Source organism: Bombina bombina, chromosome 1 (assembly GCF_027579735.1).
Source record: "Bombina bombina isolate aBomBom1 chromosome 1, aBomBom1.pri, whole genome shotgun sequence".
Taxonomy (NCBI): Eukaryota; Metazoa; Chordata; class Amphibia; order Anura; family Bombinatoridae; genus Bombina; species Bombina bombina.
In genome coordinates, this window is record NC_069499.1 from 887,697,628 (window position 1) to 887,717,849 (window position 20,222).

The 20,222-nt window shown below is 38.7% G+C and overlaps 1 protein-coding gene across 2 annotated transcripts in view; it reads right to left on the minus strand.

Moving 5' to 3' along the window:
• Positions 1–7,702, minus strand: part of ZNF423 (zinc finger protein 423) — a 465,949-nt gene extending 458,247 nt beyond the window's left edge. The window contains exon 1 of one of the 2 annotated variants that reach the window (XM_053699543.1): positions 6,738–7,702. In XM_053699543.1, coding sequence (XP_053555518.1) covers positions 6,738–6,777 — 40 coding nt within the window. In that variant the 5' untranslated portion in view covers positions 6,778–7,702. The remainder of the gene's footprint in view (positions 1–6,737) is intronic. The other variant, XM_053699542.1, reaches the window with a different exon arrangement.
• Positions 7,703–20,222: the final 12,520 nt, after the last annotated feature.

The window sequence follows — 20,222 nt, forward strand, 5'->3', positions numbered from 1 at the left end:
GATACCAAGAATACGAAGTAAAACTGGTAATGGAGGTAAAGTAGAAAGTTGCCTAAAATTGCATGCTCTATCTGAATCATGAAAGAAAAAAAATGGGTTTTAATATCCCTTTAATTAATGAAGATAATAAGAGAATGATTGCATATATGGGAGTTAACATGCATAATCTTATACAGACATGGCTAATCCATCTAAGAAGCTGTAAATATAGAAGTAGATGAACTGGTTGTATGGCACGAGCAACAATACAGGGCTGATTTTATGTGTTGTCAGATATCTAAATCTGGTAGTGGTGAGATTAAATTTGCAGTTTTATTAAACTGAGGTGGAGAAAATTCAACAAAGTAAAAAATACGGAAATATTTTATTTTTTTTGAGGGGGGGGTGACTTTTATACCATACAGACCGCTGATATCAAGTATATATTACCATGACACTACTTTAACTTACATATTACTTAAAAGAACACCAGTTTCTAAGCTAGCCTAGACAATCTATTCACCAAAGGATGGATGGAGAAATGAATTAACTTTAGTACACAGGCTTTCAGGAATAGTACAGGAAAAATCCCTAACTGTAGAGCAGATTCCAACATTTACAATTAAAACTGAGACTATGCCAATAAAACGAGTCATGACATCCTTATGTTGGCCATGGGAGTATATTCATTGACATATTGGGATCTTCTATGATAGGTGTCCTTTACCTAAGTCATGAACCCATTTGAAAATCTACGGTTTTAAAATGCATAAAATAAAAAACATAGGATTAAAAAGCAATTATTTGAAGTCTATTCAATGTTAAAAATAGAAGAACGCTAATTTTTTTTACTTGCCCAGGATTAGTGTACTAGCATAAATTTCATGTCCTGTATATATTAATAGCTTTAATAGTAACACATTTACAAGTTGCTAGTTAATATTTTTATCTGCAACATCTGTAATGTGCTTTCTATTGCAGACAAATTTGCAGGTACTGCTAATATTACTGTGGCTTGTTGCCTTCATTCACTATTGAAGGAAATGCTACATTTCTAGCCATGGATTCCTTTGGGGTCCATGGACCTCAGGTTTATAATCCCAGTTTAATGAGCTTTATTCATTTTTCTAATAGAGGTCTGTCTTATAGAAGACGTGTCTCCATTTTAAAGTAATCAAGACCAGCACCTCTTTCCAAACAAGCTATTACTTTTGACCTACATGGCTTTATATTAAAGCTGACCTGGCTTAGTAGCTGAATCTACATCTTATAATCCTAGAAATGTCTAGTAAAAAATGAACTGATCTGATCCTGGGTTCACTTAAAGGACATTAAACACTAAATACATTTTATTAGCATAGTATTGAGGTTATTACCCATCTCCCTCTAGTCATGGGTGTGCATGTTGAAACCTATATTTCCCTACTTTCCAGTGCTGACCTGTTAGCACATGTGCAGGAATTTTTTAGATAACTGAAGTGTAACCTAAGTACCAAAATGGCAGCACCCATAATTAAAAGGTGGCACATGAAATTTATTTAGTGTCCCTTTAAGCGAAACATAAGGGTGCTTCACTGCAGAGCATTATTTTGTTACATATCACGCATGGGTTTGGGAGACTTTTCAAATCTCAAATTATTCAACACAAAGTATATTTGACATACCAGTGTCCTTTTTAAAGTGTATCCCTAGTATAAACTCGAAAAATGATCCTATTTTTTTATTTTATTTGGCCAAAGATCTTTTTAGCTAACAACAAAAGATGATTAATTAGCCACAAGGGTCTGTGTCATCAGGAAGGGTGTCTGCATGTGATGATGTATATCGCTATGTATTGTGGTCTCTACAGAAGAGGAGATATTTTAAAATCAAAGTGTTTTAATCTAAAATAGAATTAGCTTATTATACACTACATTATTTTGGGACTTTGTGCTGAAAACAGACCTCTTCTCAACCAGTGAATGTGTAAGTATGTGAAGCCACGTCCATTCTCCCAATAATATTTAGTAATAATGTCTGTATGGGAGGAGTACATTTTGTATTGTAAATTTGACACTTACATTCTGGTTATTGCAGATATTAAAAGAATATACCCATTCTAGGTGCTGGGTAAAATTATCAGCATATCGAAAGATCTGTGTATTGTATTACTGTTGCAGAATAATAATATGGAAATGTGGTTTACCGAATGCGACTAGAGAGAATTCAGCTACATGAAACTATTAAAAACATGTATAAGACAGAACGAATACTAGCAAATTAACTGAACAGTTTAAAAAAACAAAAGAAAAACACCATACTCCTTTAGTTATATCCACAGTAGATTATCACCAAAAAAATCAAGTAATTAATTCTGCTAAGTAAGTGGTCTATGACCTATTTACATCTAGAAAATACACTATACACATTCACAGGGAGTAAGAAATATCTTAAAAGTTGTATTTACATATCCTTAGATAAACCATATGAACAGCTATCCCCCGAATTATAAGTGGGACTGGTTCTTTAAAAGTGGAAATTCCATCAATTAACTTAAGGCAATAAAGACTTAAACACACACACATTCCGAGATGAAAACAAACACTCCAATTAGCTCATGCTGCCTTCCCCAGCTCCTCACAAGTAATGTGTCTTTGTGGAGTAAAATGATTTTGCTTTCATCTTCCGATGGTTTAAGTGGCGCTTGGTGTATCGCGAAAAACCACATCTCTAACTTCTTGAATTATCATGAACAACTACAATATCATTAGAAGTTCTAGTTTGGAAACAGTGTTTTTTTTTAATAACACTTGGACACAGTTTAGTGACCAGTCTTACAGAGCAATAAATAGAAGCTATAAAACCACCATTATTATTTCAATTTATTTGTAAAAAGCCTCCATATTCCATGCTGAGTATGAGTAGAGGTATACAGCATTGATTTGTGGTTTTAAAAAAAAGAAGACTTTTAGTTAACAAATTCCTATACATGTGGAGAAGGACCCTGTTCCAAAGAGCTTACAATCTACTGGTTCAATGAGAATGAGCTGGTTTAAAGGAATGCTGAAACTTGAAGTCTGCCTTACTGTTAAATATGAGGCTAAAGTTATCATGTAGTCAAATGATATTTAGGCAAGATGGTGCTTACTCAAGGTGCAGCCTCTTTTAGCCCACTTTTCATAAGACAAATGTCCTGTAGTGTATGTCTAATCCTACCTGGAAAGCTATTCCAGGCAATTCTCTGAACGAAAGATTTCCACAGCTAACCCCAAATGTACATAAAGAATAATAGGTTACAGTGTTCTCAATAGAAAATGTTGCTACCCAGGTGGCATTATGAAGTAGCCCGGGTGGGGGCAGTGTAATGCTATATTACTACATTTATAAATATTTACTTATGCTATCCAAAGCAACCAATTGCATAATTTAACATAAACTAATTTCATGATACTTAGTGCAACAAGCATTGAAAAATGTAATAGATAGCTATTTTTTTGTATTAATTTGGTATTGACTTAAATTTTAGCCAAGTTGTCAGCGAAATCAGCTGGTTGGTGTGCCCATTAAATAAGTCCTGAGGAAAAGCGTGAGGTTATGCATATCAGCATCAAGGATATTTTAAAAAGCAAGTAATATGGCTAATTTATAAAAAAAGACCTTCTAGATTAACATAGGGATTTGATAGATATAAGAATACTTGCATGGCAATAATATAAAACAGTGTCCAATCTAAGCAATAATTATACAATTTGTTTTCTTTCTGTTTTACATTATAAACAGAATTGTTTCCAATGCTATGGTTGCCAAGTTTGCTGTCATTTAACTTCCTTGCACATGTGCAGTGGGTGTCAATAATGGGCATAAGGAAGGGAATCTATAGATTGCTAACTCAGCAAAATAAAAAAGGTATTTTTATATACATTAACATTTTAATAAAGTTCTGATTTATTGTGTTGCTTTATACACAAATATCAGTTTCTCAGTTTGTATTTAACCCCTGCTATTCGTAAGAACCATTTCAGGTGCTTGATTTAGCCTCTTGACTTTTTATTTTAACACTAGAATGATCCCTTTAAAAATTGGCAATGAAGGAGGAATTTGAGGATGTATAAGACTTATCAAGTGTCCTTTTAAATTAACCATTTTGTTCAGTGTTATTCTATGAAGCCTATTCAATAAAGTGTAGTAATTATTATTATTGTTATTATTATGTGTATTTTAATATGACAACAGATACTGCTGCAATATACAGGACATATAATTAATAGATAATAGACAAGGAAGGTAGGATGGGGGAGCCTGTTCTTTAGAGAGCTTAAAATGTAACTAATGAAATAAAACACATCTGCATACCTTACACAGGCAATAAAGCCAGGTACTATCCAAAATAATATGTCAAAATATACATTGCATTTAATTACAAGCAGACCAAAATATAGAGAAAATATTTAATATACTTTAGTAACCAACCCCCCAGAATGATGTACTATATTTTACGAGTGTCCTGATTCGATGACTGTGCCAAAGAACCCCACCTCAGTGCTGTTTAAAAAAAAACGCTGAAATATTTGGCACTTTCCTGCTACAACCTGATAACAGGGTAAAATAAATGAGCATGCGCTAACCTGTCAATCAGAGGATGGTAGTTTGGCAGCAGATCCTAGTAATATATATTTTTTAATCTCAATACAAAAGATCTTTTGCAAGCTTTGCCCAGGGACAGACTCAATTCTTACTTTGGAATAGGAGAGGTTGCTCCATTCATTTAACTTGCACTACATCATTTTTAGACAGAAAATGAAGAATATTAATAGCCAAAAAGAAGGTGGAATTTCTACCATGGAACATAATATATGTATATAAATATGCCATTTATAAAGTGGGAAGAATTTACTTAAAAACTCATTTATTACATTGGAAATTGTCCTACAATGTAAATGTTATCAGGAAAAAGCAATAAAAAATACCTAAATAAGTTGCATTGCTCAGGCTCAGCAGGCAACAAGGGTTAAATAATAACTTTTTGTTACTCTGTCTTGCGATAAAAGCGTTGATATTATCGAAATGCACAAATGCACACATGTATGTATCTAAATTATGAACACCCCACCCCAAATCTATACTCTGGAGGCAAAAAAACTACCACCTTTAGAACAGGCCTAAAGGCCCTAATCTAGCTGTATCCATGGAAACAGGATGCTATCCTGGCATGACAAAGGGCAGCTTTTGAACTGAAATGCTTAGAATGGTCAAATAGAAACCTTCACGGTGGCAGCCATCTTAAAAACAAACCTTTTAAAATTATTGATTTGTCAAAGCAATTAATGCTACTACTTAACGAGTTTAGAAAAATATCCATCACCAGGAAGTTTGACCATGTATGTGTAAAATGTATAAATGTACAACAAAAAAAAGGTCAAAGGTCATATGTCAACACTTACATAAATAATATTTTAATTTTACATTTAAAAACTATAAAATACATGTGTATTTTCAAAAAGATAATAAATCTGTGTTAAACTGTTATATGTATCGACTCAGGGCAAATTGTAGAATACCTGTACCAGACAATGCTGTCTGACTCACAAATGATCTCAACAAAACCTCACAATAATGGACAAAACACAAATAATGGGCAACTTACATTTTTGAAGGGTCTCATTCATTCAAAGAGACCTGCATAAACATGATACCTGTTCTGTATTGTTCCCCTTAAAAAATATTTTATTACACTCAATTGAGGTGTCCGCTTCCGTCAGATTCAATTTTTTTTTTCATGTGTGATATGTTAATTATTATGAACATGCAGTGATGTGATAGGGCAGTAAAGATCTACAAGCAACCTGAAGTATACTCCAAATCATTTATTCAATCATAGGGCAACTAATCTAGGTCACCCTCCCTAATGATTCACCCACCCATGAAAATAGATGTTTTAAAACAGGATACTACTAAACTGAGCAGTCAAATTAGTGGGGCCTCCTATTTATAAATGAAAAAAAAAGCTATAAAAACATAGTAAACTGACTTATATGCAACTTTTCACAATGATGGAGAGGAAAAAAACGTATTTGTAAAGGAGTATGATGCACCCAAACTATTATGCCACATATTTTGTAAATTAAATGCTGTACTAGCTTAGATCTAACATCTTAATACTCTTGCAATCTATGCTGTCCTCATAATAATGATTGCAGATTAACTTCCAAGGGAGATAACTTTTCCATAGTCTCAAAACTTGAAATAATTGACAAGGAGGTCCAGAAGCATTAAGGGTGCAGTATCCAGGGTGTATAAGAAGGGGAGCAGGGGCAGTGCCAATACATGCTGGCTGGATAAACTGCCTCCTGCTCCGGACACACGTGTTTGCCTGGAGCTGCAGCTGTCCCTAGATGAGTGAGCCACTGCTGCAGGGTGCGTGTTTCCAGACAGAGCTAAATCTGCAAGTAACAGGATGCACTGGGGAAAATCCAAATAAAATCACATGCAAATAATAACAATAATTACCACCAGAATACAATGCATGCAAACGATATCCATGTCTTATAAAGTTGTATGCCCCATCCACTGTGGAAGAGGGCATATTGTGCGACCTGATGTCTGCTCATAAATGAAAAAGATTTCACTTGCATCACTGAATGGGATGTATTTGCAAGTTGCATGCCTACCCACCTCGTGCATGCTATTGCTTATGTGCTGCATTCATTATTAACTTGTATATTTGCACTAGTTCATCAAAGCAAAGTGAATAACATGCTTAGAAAATATAGAATTCTTACCTTTAACCGAGCGTGGTTTGGCCTGCTTCCTCCTGGACATCTCCTCGGCTCCTCCAAACTCCCCTCCCAATAAAAAAAAAAAAGACCCCAAATAATGTCCAATAAGTCTGTGCTTTGAGGTTGTGCGTGCAGTGAGGGTCCCCCCGTCGGTACCTGCTGCAACTCACTCACTTATTGTGCTAAAGTTCCTATTGTGTGGGATTGTGGCTCCCTTGGGTGCAGAGGGGGATGGAGGAGGGAGGAGGAGCACCAATACCAATAGGGGCACTCACACAAAAAGGACAGATATATAGGGAGAGAGATTTGCAGCCTCGGAGGGTGCTGCTAATTAAATTAGTCTCCTTAATAGTTGGTAAGAGAAGCTATGCATTGTTTAGGGGTTATAGGTGATTCACAGTCCCTCATCCCCATTAATATAAAGAAATATCTGCACCTATCTGGTATTTGATGTGATATTCTGCACTTTACTGTAGTGCTTCCAGCTACCCCTCTGTTACTTTGGAAAATTTAATTGCCCCTTCCTTTTTGATTATGCAGATCCCAACAGTAATATGTTATATACTGCGCCCTAGAGCTATTACATTCTACAGTCCAAATACTTGAGTAATATTCTGCAATAAAAATACTATTTAGGCTAATACTCTATCCCTCCTTATGCAGGGCAATATGCTGCAGCCCTAGCCTAATAGAAGGTAATACTATTATGCATAGATATATTAAGCGTGCACTCTATTTAACAACTCTTCATTATTAAGGCTAAATACCCTACTGGGGTAATAATCCCTTCTTCAGGGTTTTCTGTTTGGGTGTAAGTTTGCCGACTCTTTGTTGTATAGTTATCCTGCTGTCAAGTTATTTTCCCATACATTCTACTATTTACCTACCTCCTACACTTGCCTTAGGGTAGTTCAGATTTCCCTTTCTCCCTCTCTGGTGGTTTTGCCTCCCTCTCAACTGCTGGAATTCTGCCCCACTCTGTATCTTTTGTATCCTTTTTGAGAGTCTATTTCCCCCCCCCCTTTCCTTGCCCTCTAGCGAAATTTTGTTGCCCCTCTGTCATGTGTTTTGCCTCTACCTATATCTATCTGTGTAAAATGTACCCTCTATGTTCTCTCCCTTCCTGTGTTATATCCCCCTTTCTTATCTCTAGCTTGGGGTAGTTTACTTGCCCCTACTCGGGGTAGTTTTCTTCTGCCCGGGATAGCTTTCACCCCTCACACTCTTCTGCCCTCTACCCCTCTTATCCTCTCCTCTTTTACTCGGGGTAGGTTTGTCTCGCTCGCAAAGATAATCCTGTTTCCTCTCCAGGTCAGGGTACTATTCCTGCACCCTCTCCTGCCCCAGCCAGGATCCAGCAGTGTCCCGTGTTCCGGCGCCGCTAGCTGCCCCCATGCGCCCGGCTCCTGCCCCAGTCCTGCCCGGCCAACCGGCCGCTCTTTGTCCCAGCTCTCGTTCTAGCTGGCTCCTCCGCCGCTGCTGCTGGGGCTGCACTGCAGACACACATAATAAAGCCAGGCTGGGCTGGGGATGGAGCGGAGTCCCAGCAGGGGGATGTGAGGAGTGGAGTCCCGGCGGGGGAGCGCTCTGATCCCGCAGGGAGCCCCCGCACAGCCTGGGCTCAATCAGATGGTGAGAGATACAACAGCACCGAGCCATGGACAGCGCTGGAAATACAGGCAGGGGGAGGAGGAGAGGCGGAGATAGAGCTCTACATACAGGGGGATAGGCAAGACTTGTGTATACAGTATGTTGTACTCAGTGAGGGAACAGAGACAAGGAGACAGCTCGCACTGACAGCCAAGAAGAGATTGGACAGGGGCACTCGGTACTTAGTAACTGATAATGGCCATGGAGAATGATGGAGAATGTCACACAGATTTTCACATGGGCTAAATGAAACACAGGGAGAGACGCTTCGTAGCGTCAGAGAGACCAGATAAACACAAATAGAATAGAAAGTTATCAAGTGCATAACTATAGTGTTTGCAGGTGTAAGCACGGTCGAGAGCTCAAGGGGTGCAGTTTAACCCTGCTGTTTCCATACTGCTGAATAGGGATTCAGTTTGATCTGAAACTATAGTAATCCACCTTTAGAAGATGGATGGGGCATTGAGATAGGAGGGTCTGAAACTCAATGTTGCTAGGGAAGGTGGAGCTGTCAGTTCTCAGAATCCATCAGTGCTAGGTATGGAATGGCTGTGTCTAGTTCCCATCCTGAAGATGGACTTTCTGCATTCTGAGGATTGGAACTAGCTTGCTTAGTGTTACCTCTTGTCCATAGTGGACAATCCAGAGTTTCTAGAAACCCCTGTGTTAAGGTGATCTGATTTCCCACACCCACATTCCAAGCATCATAAAGATTGAGGAGGTGGTAAAAAAATAGTTGAAAAGTTTAATGTGTATACTGTATAGGCATCTGAAAATAGTTTACCTGCAATGCAAGACAGTTTAAAAAATTACTAAAAAAAATATTGGTAAGATAAAATGCTATCCTTATTTTAAAATTAAGAGGTACTATCTCTCTCGGCCCAATGATCAAAAGTTCACCACCAAAGAAACGTAAAAAAAAAAAAAAACTGTTTATCCTCGTAGGGACAGACTTGGTGGAGCAATTATCAAAGAAAAAGGGCTGTCCCTGCGAGTGGAAAGCTGTCTCCCATGGATATAATGGGAGCTCCCTGCTAGGTAAAAGTTTGCAATGGATGACGAAGTACACAGGAGAACCCAGCGTATGCTTAAACTTTAATATTTCACCTAACACAAATCAGAATATGCTGTTTTCAGTACACTTTAAAATCACTGTTATTTTCGTATACATAGATTTTTCTTTCAGAGTAATAAGTGTTTTGAGTATTTTGATGAAAGTTCACCACCTTTTATTTTTCGAGAAAAAACTGTGAGAACTGTAGGGGCGTAAATGTTTAGATAATTACGTTTCGATTTGAGAGACAATTTCATACACGCCCATGGAATGCCCATTTTACGATAAAAAACAATAACATTTTGGATGACCCATTGAGTCGTCAATTCCCCGGCTTAACAACTAACCTTTATAAAATACTTAAAGGGACAGTCAACACCAGAATTTTTGTTGTTTAAAAAGATAGATAATCCCTTTATTACCCATTCCCCAGTTTTGCATAACCAACACTGTTATATTAATACACTTTTTACTGCTGTGACTATCTTGTATCTAAGCACCTTCTGACCGCCCCTAATCACATGACTTTTAGTTATTATCTATTGACTTGCAGTTTAGCCAATTAGTGCAGTGTCTGCCACAACCCACGGGCATGATTACAATGTTATCTATAGGGTTTACCTGAACTACTCTCCCCTGTTGTGAAAAGCAAATCCAAAAACATGTGATTAGAGGCGGCCTTCAAGGGCTTCGAAATTATCATATGAGCCTTCCTAGGTTTGCTCTCAACTAGAATACCAAGAGAACAAAGCAAAATTTTTGATAGAAGTAAATTGGAAAGTTGTTTAAAATTACATGTCCTATTTGAAAAATAAAAGTTTTTTTGGCCTTGACTGTCCCTTTAAATAAAATAAAGACAGAGACTTAGATTTGGATAAAGATCTGGCCACAGCCTGTTTATTAAATAACACATAACTTTAAATAAAACTTATAAATTAACCATTGTTAAAACACAATAACCCGATGAAAAACAGTAATCATTCTCATTTCCATTTTCTTGCTAGCACCAATATAATGTATAATCCACTTTACAATCCACCATTTTTATTTATTGACCAGGCCGTCTTTATTTCCTCTGGACATGGCAAGGTGCCCAGTCCGTATTTATTTAACTCTTTCTCCAGCTTCAAGGGACCCCGTGCCCAAGTAGCAGCTTACACAGCTCTCCCACCCCTTGGGGAGGCTACCCAACAAACCCCATTTTTTGCCATGGTCATAAAATTTTGGTGCCTAGCACACCCGCCTTCATGCTGTGACAAAACAGTAACAATTTTAGGGAGGGAGGGAGGGAGGGAGGGAAGCTAAACTGCGCCACTGATCCTGCTTGGTAAGTAACTAAAACTAAACTGGCGCCAAAACTCCCCTTCCTGACACTTCCTAGCCTAAGCCTTCCCCTAGTGATGACGCGCCTTACTCCTCCCCCTGGGTCAAGAACCCCTACACCTACGTACCTCCGTTTGCGGGGTCTTTCATTTTGTGCTTATAAGTACAAATTTATATGTTTTTTTGCACATCCAGTGAATTTAAATTACAATTTATATTGTGCATATTTAATATGATTTATTCCTTTGTAATCCACATACAGATTTTATGTTTTTGATAAAATATGATTTTTGGGGAACAATTTTATTACGATTTTTGATGCACCTTAACAATACATTTTTTTTCTGTGCATTTATGTGTGAATGGTTCAATTATTTGTTTTTTATGATTTTTAAATTTAAATTTTCATTGTGCACTTTTGTAATGCATGTATCTCCTCCCCATACGAAATAGCAGTATACGCCCCTTAGCAAGACGCCCTGTTTTCAGGGTAAAAAGTGGCTTTAGATCATTCCACCAGGGAAATAGAAGTACTAACGAGCATTCTAGAATCTCGCCAGCCCAGAGAACTTTAGATCATCAAGCTGTGAGCAGAAATTATTATTTTATTTGGAAAAGCAACAGCAGCACTCTAAATGCACATCATACACAGAGTAATTCAGGCAGCTAACAAACTGATAGGCATTTCAACATACCACAGCAAACTAAATGACCAAACTAGCCGCTGACCTATTCATTAATAAATGTTCACTGCTGGGACATTACAGTCTGCATGAGACAGCAAGTAATCGCTGTTCCTATAAGGTGTGAGCATGTGATTTCTCACACTAAGTAAGTAGCGCTCATTTTGGCCCATCTCACACTAAATAAGTAGCACTCATTTTGGGCCATCTTGCTCTAAATAAGTAGAGCAACACTTTGCAAGACAAATTAGGGACAGGTTTTTTCAAAATTCAGGACTGCCCTCAAAAAAAATCGGGACAGACTGTTGAGATATAAACTGAAAGTGCTCTTACAGTAGGCTGACCATATTCCCAGTTTAAAAAGGGACACATATAAAAAATACACTTCAGGGCTGTTTAACTCCTTAATGACCATAGCACTTTTCCATTTTCTGTCCGTTTGGGACCAAGGCTATTTTTACATTTCTGCGGTGTTTGTGTTTAGCTGTAATTTTCCTCTTACTCATTTACTGTACCCACACATATTATATACTGTTTTTCTCGCCATTGAATGGGCTTTCTAAAGATACCATTATTTTCATCATATCTTATAATTTACTATAAAAATTTTTATAAAATATGAGGAAAAAATTGAAAAAAACACACTTTTTCTAACTTTGACCCCCAAAATCTGTTACACATCTACAACCACCAAAAAACACCCGTCCTAAATAGTTTCTAAATTTTGTCCTGAGTTTAGAAATACCCAATGTTTACATGTTCTTTGCTTTTTTTGTAAGTTATAGGGCCATAAATACAAGTAGCACTTTGCTGCAGGGAGTGCAGAATTATTAGGCAAATGAGTATTTTGACCACATCATCCTCTTTATGCATGTTGTCTTACTCTAAGCTGTATAGGCTCGAAAGCCTACTACCAATTAAGCATATTAGGTGATGTGCATCTCTGTAATGAGAAGGGGTGTGGTCTAATGACATCAACACCCTATATCAGGTGTGCATAATTATTAGGCAACTTCCTTTCCTTTGGTAAAATGGGTCAAAAGAAGGACTTGACAGGCTCAGAAAAGTCAAAAATAGTGAGATATCTTGCAGAGGGATGCAGCACTCTTAAAATTGCAAAGCTTCTGAAGCGTGATCATCGAACAATCAAGCGTTTCATTCAAAATAGTCAACAGGGTCGCAAGAAGCGTGTGGAAAAACCAAGGCGCAAAATAACTGCCCATGAAGTGAGAAAAGTCAAGCGTGCAGCTGCCAAGATGCCACTTGCCACCAGTTTGGCCATATTTCAGAGCTGCAACATCACTGGAGTGCCCAAAAGCACAAGGTGTGCAATACTCAGAGACATGGCCAAGGTAAGAAAGGCTGAAAGACGACCACCACTGAACAAGACACACAAGCTGAAACGTCAAGGGCCAAGAAATATCTCAAGACTGATTTTTCTAAGGTTTTATGGACTGATGAAATGAGAGTGAGTCTTGATGGGCCAGATGGATGGGCCCGTGGCTGGATTGGTAAAGGGCAGAGAGCTCCAGTCCGACTCAGACGCCAGCAAGGTGGAGGTGGAGTACTGGTTTGGGCTGGTTTCATCAAAGATGAGCTTGTGGGGCCTTTTCGGGTTGAGGATGGAGTCAAGCTCAACTCCCAGTCCTACTGCCAGTTTCTGGAAGACACCTTCTTCAAGCAGTGGTACAGGAAGAAGTCTGCATCCTTCAAGAAAAACATGATTTTCATGCAGGACAATGCTCCATCACACGTGTCCAAGTACTCCACAGCGTGGCTGGCAAGAAAGGGTATAAAAGAAGAAAATCTAATGACATGGCCTCCTTGTTCACCTGATCTGAACCCCATTGAGAACCTGTGGTCCATCATCAAATGTGAGATTTACAAGGAGGGAAAACAGTACACCTCTCTGAACAGTGTCTGGGAGGCTGTGGTTGCTGCTGCATGCAATGTTGATGGTGAACAGATCAAAACACTGACAGAATCCATGGATGGCAGGCTTTTGAGTGTCCTTGCAAAGAAAGGTGGCTATATTGGTCACTGATTTGTTTTTGTTTTGTTTTTGAATGTCAGAAATGTATATTTGTGAATGTTGAGATGTTATATTGGTTTCACTGGTAAAAATAAATAATTGAAATGGGTATATATTTGTTTTTTGTTAAGTTGCCTAATAATTATGCACAGTAATAGTCACCTGCACACACAGATATCCCCCTAAAATAGCTAAAACTAAAAACAAACTAAAAACTACTTCCAAAAATATTCAGCTTTGATATTAATGAGTTTTTTGGGTTCATTGAGAACATGGTTGTTGTTCAATAATAAAATTAATCCTCAAAAATACAACTTGCCTAATAATTCTGCACTCCCTGTATTTCCAAACCATTATTTTTCAAAATTAGTGCTAGTTACATTGGGACACTGATATCTTTCAGGAATCTCTGAATATCCATTGACATGTATATAATTTTTTTTAGTAGACATCCCAAAGTATTCATCTAGGCCCATTTTGGTATATTTCATGCCACCCTTTCACTGCCAAATGCGATTAAATACAAAAAATCGTTCACTTTTTTACTAATTTTTTCACAAACTTTTGGTTTCTCACTGAAATTATTTACAAACTGCTTGTGCAATTATGGCTTAAATGGTTGTAAATTCTTCTCTGGGATCCCCTTTGTTCAGAAATAGCAGACATATATGGCTTTGGCGTTGCTTTTTAGTAATTAGAAGGCTGCTAAATGCCACTGCGCACTACACGTGTATTATGCCCAGCAGTGAAGGGGTTAATTATGGAGCATGTAGGGAGCTTTTAGCGATAATTTTAGCTTTAGTGTAGAGTAGTAGACAACCCCAAGTATTGATCTAGGCCAATTTTGGTATATTTCATGCCACCATTTCACCGCCAAATGCGATCAAATTAAAAAAAACGTAAAATTTTTCACAATTTTAGGTTTCTCACTGAAATCATTTACAAACAGCTTGTGCAATTATGGCACAAATGGTTGTAAATGCTTCTCTGGGATCCCCTTTGTTCAGAAATAGCAGACATATATGGCTTTGGCGTTGATTTTTGGTAATTAGAAGGCCGCCAAATGCCGCTGCATTTCACACGTGTATTATGGCTAGCAGTGAAGGGGTTAATTATGTAGCTTGTAGGTAGCTTGCAGGGTTAATTTTAGCTTTAGTGTAGAGCTCAGCCTCCCACCTGAAACATGAAACCCCCTGATCCCTCCCAAACAGCTCTCTTCCCTCCCCCACCCCACAATTGTCCCCGCCATCTTAAGTACTGGCAGAAACTCTGCCAGTACTAAAATAAAAGCTATATTTGGGCTTTTTTGTGTGTGTTTTTTTAGCATATTTACATATGCTACTGTGTAGGATCCCCCCTTAGTCCCCAACCTCACTGATCCCCCACCAAACAGCTCTCTAACCCTCCCCCTCTGCCTTAATGGGCGCCATCTTGGGTACTGGCAGCTGTCTGCCAGTACCCAGTTTAGTGAAAAATGTGCTTTCTTTTTAACAAAAATGCCCTTTTCTGTAGTGTAGCTTCCCCCCCCCCAAGACCAACCCCCACCCCTTCCAGATCCCTTAGCTGTTTATTTACAGCTTTCAAAACTTTTTTTTTTTTTTACTTTTTCCAGCTTTATTTTTCTGCAGTGTAGCGGTTCCCTCCCGCTCCCGCCCCGTGCACGCGCCAGCCTCCCCCCATGCACGCGCGCGCTCCCGTGCGCGCTCCCATCTGTTCCACCCGATCCCGCCCCCCTGCACTCCACTCGGCACATCGATGGCCGCCCACCCGCCTCCCAGACATGCTCCCACCCACCAACGATACCGGCCACCGATGTCCGGTGCAGAGAGGGCCACAGAGTGGCTCTCTCTGCATTGGATGGCCAAGGGGGGTTATTGCAGGATGCCTCGATATCGAGGCATTACTGCAATAACTGGAAAGCAGCTGGAAGCGAGCAGGATCGCTTCCAGCTGCTTTCCAGACCAAGGACGTACGCCACACGTCCTCGGTCATTAACTGTATTTTTTTTGATAACGTGTGGCGTACGTCCTTGGTCATTAAGGGGTTAAAGACATGTTTTGTATAAGAATCCTGACATGTAATTTTCATATGTGTCCCTTTTTAAAGCGGAAATATGGTCACCTGTTGTAGTCTATATACATTGTATGTTAACAGAAGTGGTAAATAAAGTTTATTTTATGTTGTTACTTCCTCCTGACTCAGGAAGCAGAAGCAGTGTAGTATAATAAAGACATAGAAGCAAGAAGTGCCTGTGTGATTTTTCCTCCATCTTTATATAAAATAATTTATATACCCGGTTATCCTACCCTAATAATAACAGAATGGCAACAGGGTGACTGCACGCAATACTTTAAATAATTAAATAGAAACCTGGTACTAAAATGGCTCAATGCAAACAAGCCCCAAGTTGGTACTCACCGATGTTGATGGAGGCGGCGCTCCATCTTCATCCCGGCGGTGGTTCTTCTTCATCCATCTTCTACTCCGGCAGTCTATCTTCTTATTTTTTTCCCGGCCACGGCTGTGACAGTAGCGATGGTGGTCCTCATCTTGATATTCTACCCTAATAATAACAAAATGGCAACAGGTTATGGGGCCCAAGATGGATGCAGGAAACCAATGAAGCAGACTTTGCTTTGATGGAGATGAAAAGAATTATGAACTTTGGGATGAGTGTGCCTGCAGACACTGAAGAGAAGGATGAATATCACAGTAAGAATGATGAAGCTTATGCTGAATTAATTCAGTGTTTAGATAATAAAAGTTTGTCTCTGATTATGAGAGAAGCAGCTGATGATGGAAGAAAGGCTCTTCAAATATTGAGAGACTTTTATGCAGGTAAAGGAAAGCCCAGCATAATTAGTTTATACACTGAACTGACATCTCTTCAGAAAACTGTAAATGAGAGTGTGACAGACTATATTATACGTGCAGAGACAGCCATTACAGCACTGAGAAATGCTGGAGAAACATTTAGTGACGGATTGTGGATTGCAATGATTTTGAAAGGTTTGCCTGAAACATTTAAACCGTTTGCCATACACATTACACAGGGTGATGGAAAAGTAACCTTTGCAGAGTATAAAACACAGTTGAGAAGTTTTGAGGATACTGAAAAATACCGCACTAGTACAAATGAAGATAATGTGTTAAAAGTGAGTAACACATCTTCAAGATTTAAAGTGAGAAATGACTCTAACATTGTTTGTTACAATTGCGGCAAAAAGGGACACACAGGACCAGATAGTGTTCAAATAATACAAATAAAGGTCAATCACTGTGGTGTAGCTATTGCAAGAGCCCAACACACAAAGATGCAAATTGCAGGAGCAAAAAGAGAGACAATGTCAGGCAAGCAACAGATGAAGCAGACGACAGACACTCATTTTCTTTCAAAATTAAAGATATCCAGCTATATGGGATAATACAAAAGGACTAATGGTTGATACAGGAGCAACATCCCATATAATTACTGATATTGGAAAGTTTAAGAACGTTGACAAAACGTTTAAACCAGAGAAACATACAATGGAGCTTGCAAATGGGAAAAAGACAACAGGCGTGGCACTGAGAAGAGGCGATGCAGAGGTTTGTCTACTTGACAACGAGGGGAACCGAATGATGATGACACTGAAGAATGCGTTGTGCATACCTACGTACCCTCAAGACATCTTTTCTGTAGAGACTGTAACAAAAAGTGGAGCATCAGTTAGCTTCCAGCAAGGCAGGAATGAACTCATTTATAAAAACGGTACCAAATTCACGATCCAGAAATACAGTAGACTTTACTATCTGAATACTTTTGTTGAAAATGATAACAGTTGTCATGGATGTTATGATATTCAAATGTAGCATGACATTTTAGGTCACTGTTATTATGAGGATATTGCAAAACTACAAAATGTGGTAGAAGGAATGACAATTAAATGTAAGATTGATAAGTCTAGTCTAAACTGTGAAGTTTGCACTCAGGAAAATTTTGTTCAGAGTAGGAACAGAGAACCTGATACCTGAGCCACAGCTAGATTAAAACTAGTACATACTGATTTAGCAGGTCCTATAGAACCACAAGATAGAGAAGATTTCAGATACACAATATCATTCACTGATGATTATTCTGGTGCAGTATTTGTATATTTTTTGAAAAACAAGAGTGATGCGGTGTTAGCCACTGAATGGTTTATTGCTGACACAGCCCTATATGGAGTCTTAAAATGTATAAGATCTGAGAATGGTACTGAGTTTGTAGCAAATAGTTTTAAGTCACTGCTAAGTAAGCGAGGCATAAGACATGAGACCTCAGCACCTTACTCACCCCACCAGAATGGGACTGCTGAGAGAAATTGGAGAACGCTATTTGAAATGGCAAGATGTCTGTTAGTTGAGAGTAAATTACCAAAAGAGTTATGGACATATGCAGTAATGTCTGCCGCTCATATTCGAAACAGGTGCTTTAATAACCAGTTAGCACAAACCCCTTATTAACTTTTGACAGGCAAAAAACCCTAACCTTTCTAAGATGAGAGTTTTTGGGTCAGAATGTTTTGCATACAAATATGACAGAAATAAACTAGATTCAAAATGTGAGAGAGGGTTTTTTATTGTATATGACAAGAACAGCCCCTCTTATCTAGTGTTTTATCCAGACACTGGAAAGGTCCTTAAACACTGGCTTGATCTGTTACATGATGATGAGGATTGCCATAGGGAGGGCTATGCACCCACTATACTAAAGACTAATCAGACTGAAATTGAGTGTCCAGAGATAGTCCAAATTTCTGAAATAGAAACTTTGAAGAGTGAGAACAATGGGCAGGCAGGGAGTGACCATAATACACGTTACCCTAAAAGAGACAGAAAAACTCCTCAATACTTGGAAGACTGTTTCAGATTTTGAATGTGATGATCATATACTAACAAACATTGATTATTGTTACAGAGTGTTTGATGTACCACAAACCTTTAAAGATGCTATGAGCTCACCTCACTCACAGAATTGGTTTTATGCTATGACAGAGGAAATGGATTCACTAAGAGAGAATGACACATTCACTTTGACCATTTTACCAGTAGGTAAACTTTCAGTGGGGGGTCGATGGGTATATGCATTAAAAAACAATGTTGATAGATCAGAAATATACAGAGACAGATATGTTGCTAAAGGTTATAGTCAAGTAAAGGGAATTGATTACAAGGAAGTTTTTTTCTCCAACTGTAAATATAATATCAGTACGTATTTTTATGCAACTAGCAGCACAGTATGATTTACGTCTTCACCAGATGGATGTGAAAACAGCCTACTTACATGCCCCAATTGATTGTGAGATTTATGTAGAACAACATGTAGGATTTGAGGTAAAGTGCAAACAAAATGAGAAACTAGTTTTAAAATTAAATAAGTCATTGTATGGTCTAAAACAATCAGGTAGAAATTGGAACAAGATGCTGCATGATTATTTAAATGAGAATGGGTTTGAATAAAATCCAGCATACCACTGTGTATATGTCAAACAATTTGGACATGATAGAGTAATATTTTTTTCTTTCGTGATTTAGATAGAGCAGGCAATTTTAAGAAACTTTCTAATTTACTCCTATTATCAATTCATTCTCTTGCTATCTTTATTTGAAAAATAAGGCATCTAAACTTTTTTTGGGTTCAGGACTCTGGACAGCACTTTTTTATTGGTGGATATATTTATTTAGCGGCACTTGCAGCTGCTTTTTTTTTTCGGTAAATTTAAAAAAAAAATTTGTTCGGAGGTCACGTGACCCGGCTTTTTGCTAAGGTCACGTGACGTTTTCTTACTTCAGCCGCCCGTCTTCCTGTCCGCTGCCTCTGTGGATCGCATGCACTGTGATCATATCCCAATCGCATGGTCGCAGTAAGAGTGAGTGGGATCGCAGATCGGACCGTCACCGTAGCGGAGAGGACTGGTGAGGAGGGGGCCAGCAGGGCAGGGGTGACCAGACGGGAGGACTGGTGAGGGGGTGAGCGGTGAGGTGGCCCAGCGGGCAGGGGGCACACAACAATGATGTTCTAAAAGAATTAAGAGAATGAGACTCTGAGTCAATGAATTATAATAGTAAGACACTGTGTGATGTGACTACTAATAGTAGTGTCAGTGTATATTTGTGTAATTACTACGGGAGTACGGTACTAAACAAAGCCTAACTCTGTAGTGTAAAAGTATTCACTGCGGCATGCAAGCCAACTCTCTCTGTAATCAAGCTGTAAGCTGCAGCAGTGCAGCACCATAAAAAAAACGAGTGGCTCCCAGTCCTACCTCCAGCAAAGGGAAGAAGAAACTATATAAAGTTAAAAGGAAGCGTTTATTCAAGCACAGACTGTACTTGAATAAACGATTCCTTTTAACTTTATATAGTTTAATTCTTCTTCCCTTTGCTGGAGGCGGAACCGGGAGCAACTAATTTTTTTCTTATGGTGCTGCGGCTTACAGTTTTATTACAGAGAGTACTCTGATCTGAGACCGGCTCTTTTTCTCGCACTGTGCCAATAGGCACAGTGTCACAGTCACTACCAGTCCAGTAAGCAGAGAATGCTGAGGGGAAGGACTGCAGCAAGATGGGACCCTGCGCCTGGTGATTGATAGATCCACATCCACTAGCTGCTGCTGAACTCCTGAGTGGAAAAGTCTTCTCTTATACAAGGACCCGAATGTCTACCATCCAGCCAGGCAAGCTACTAACTCTTTACTCTACAGTCTACTGATAAGCTGTGGCCT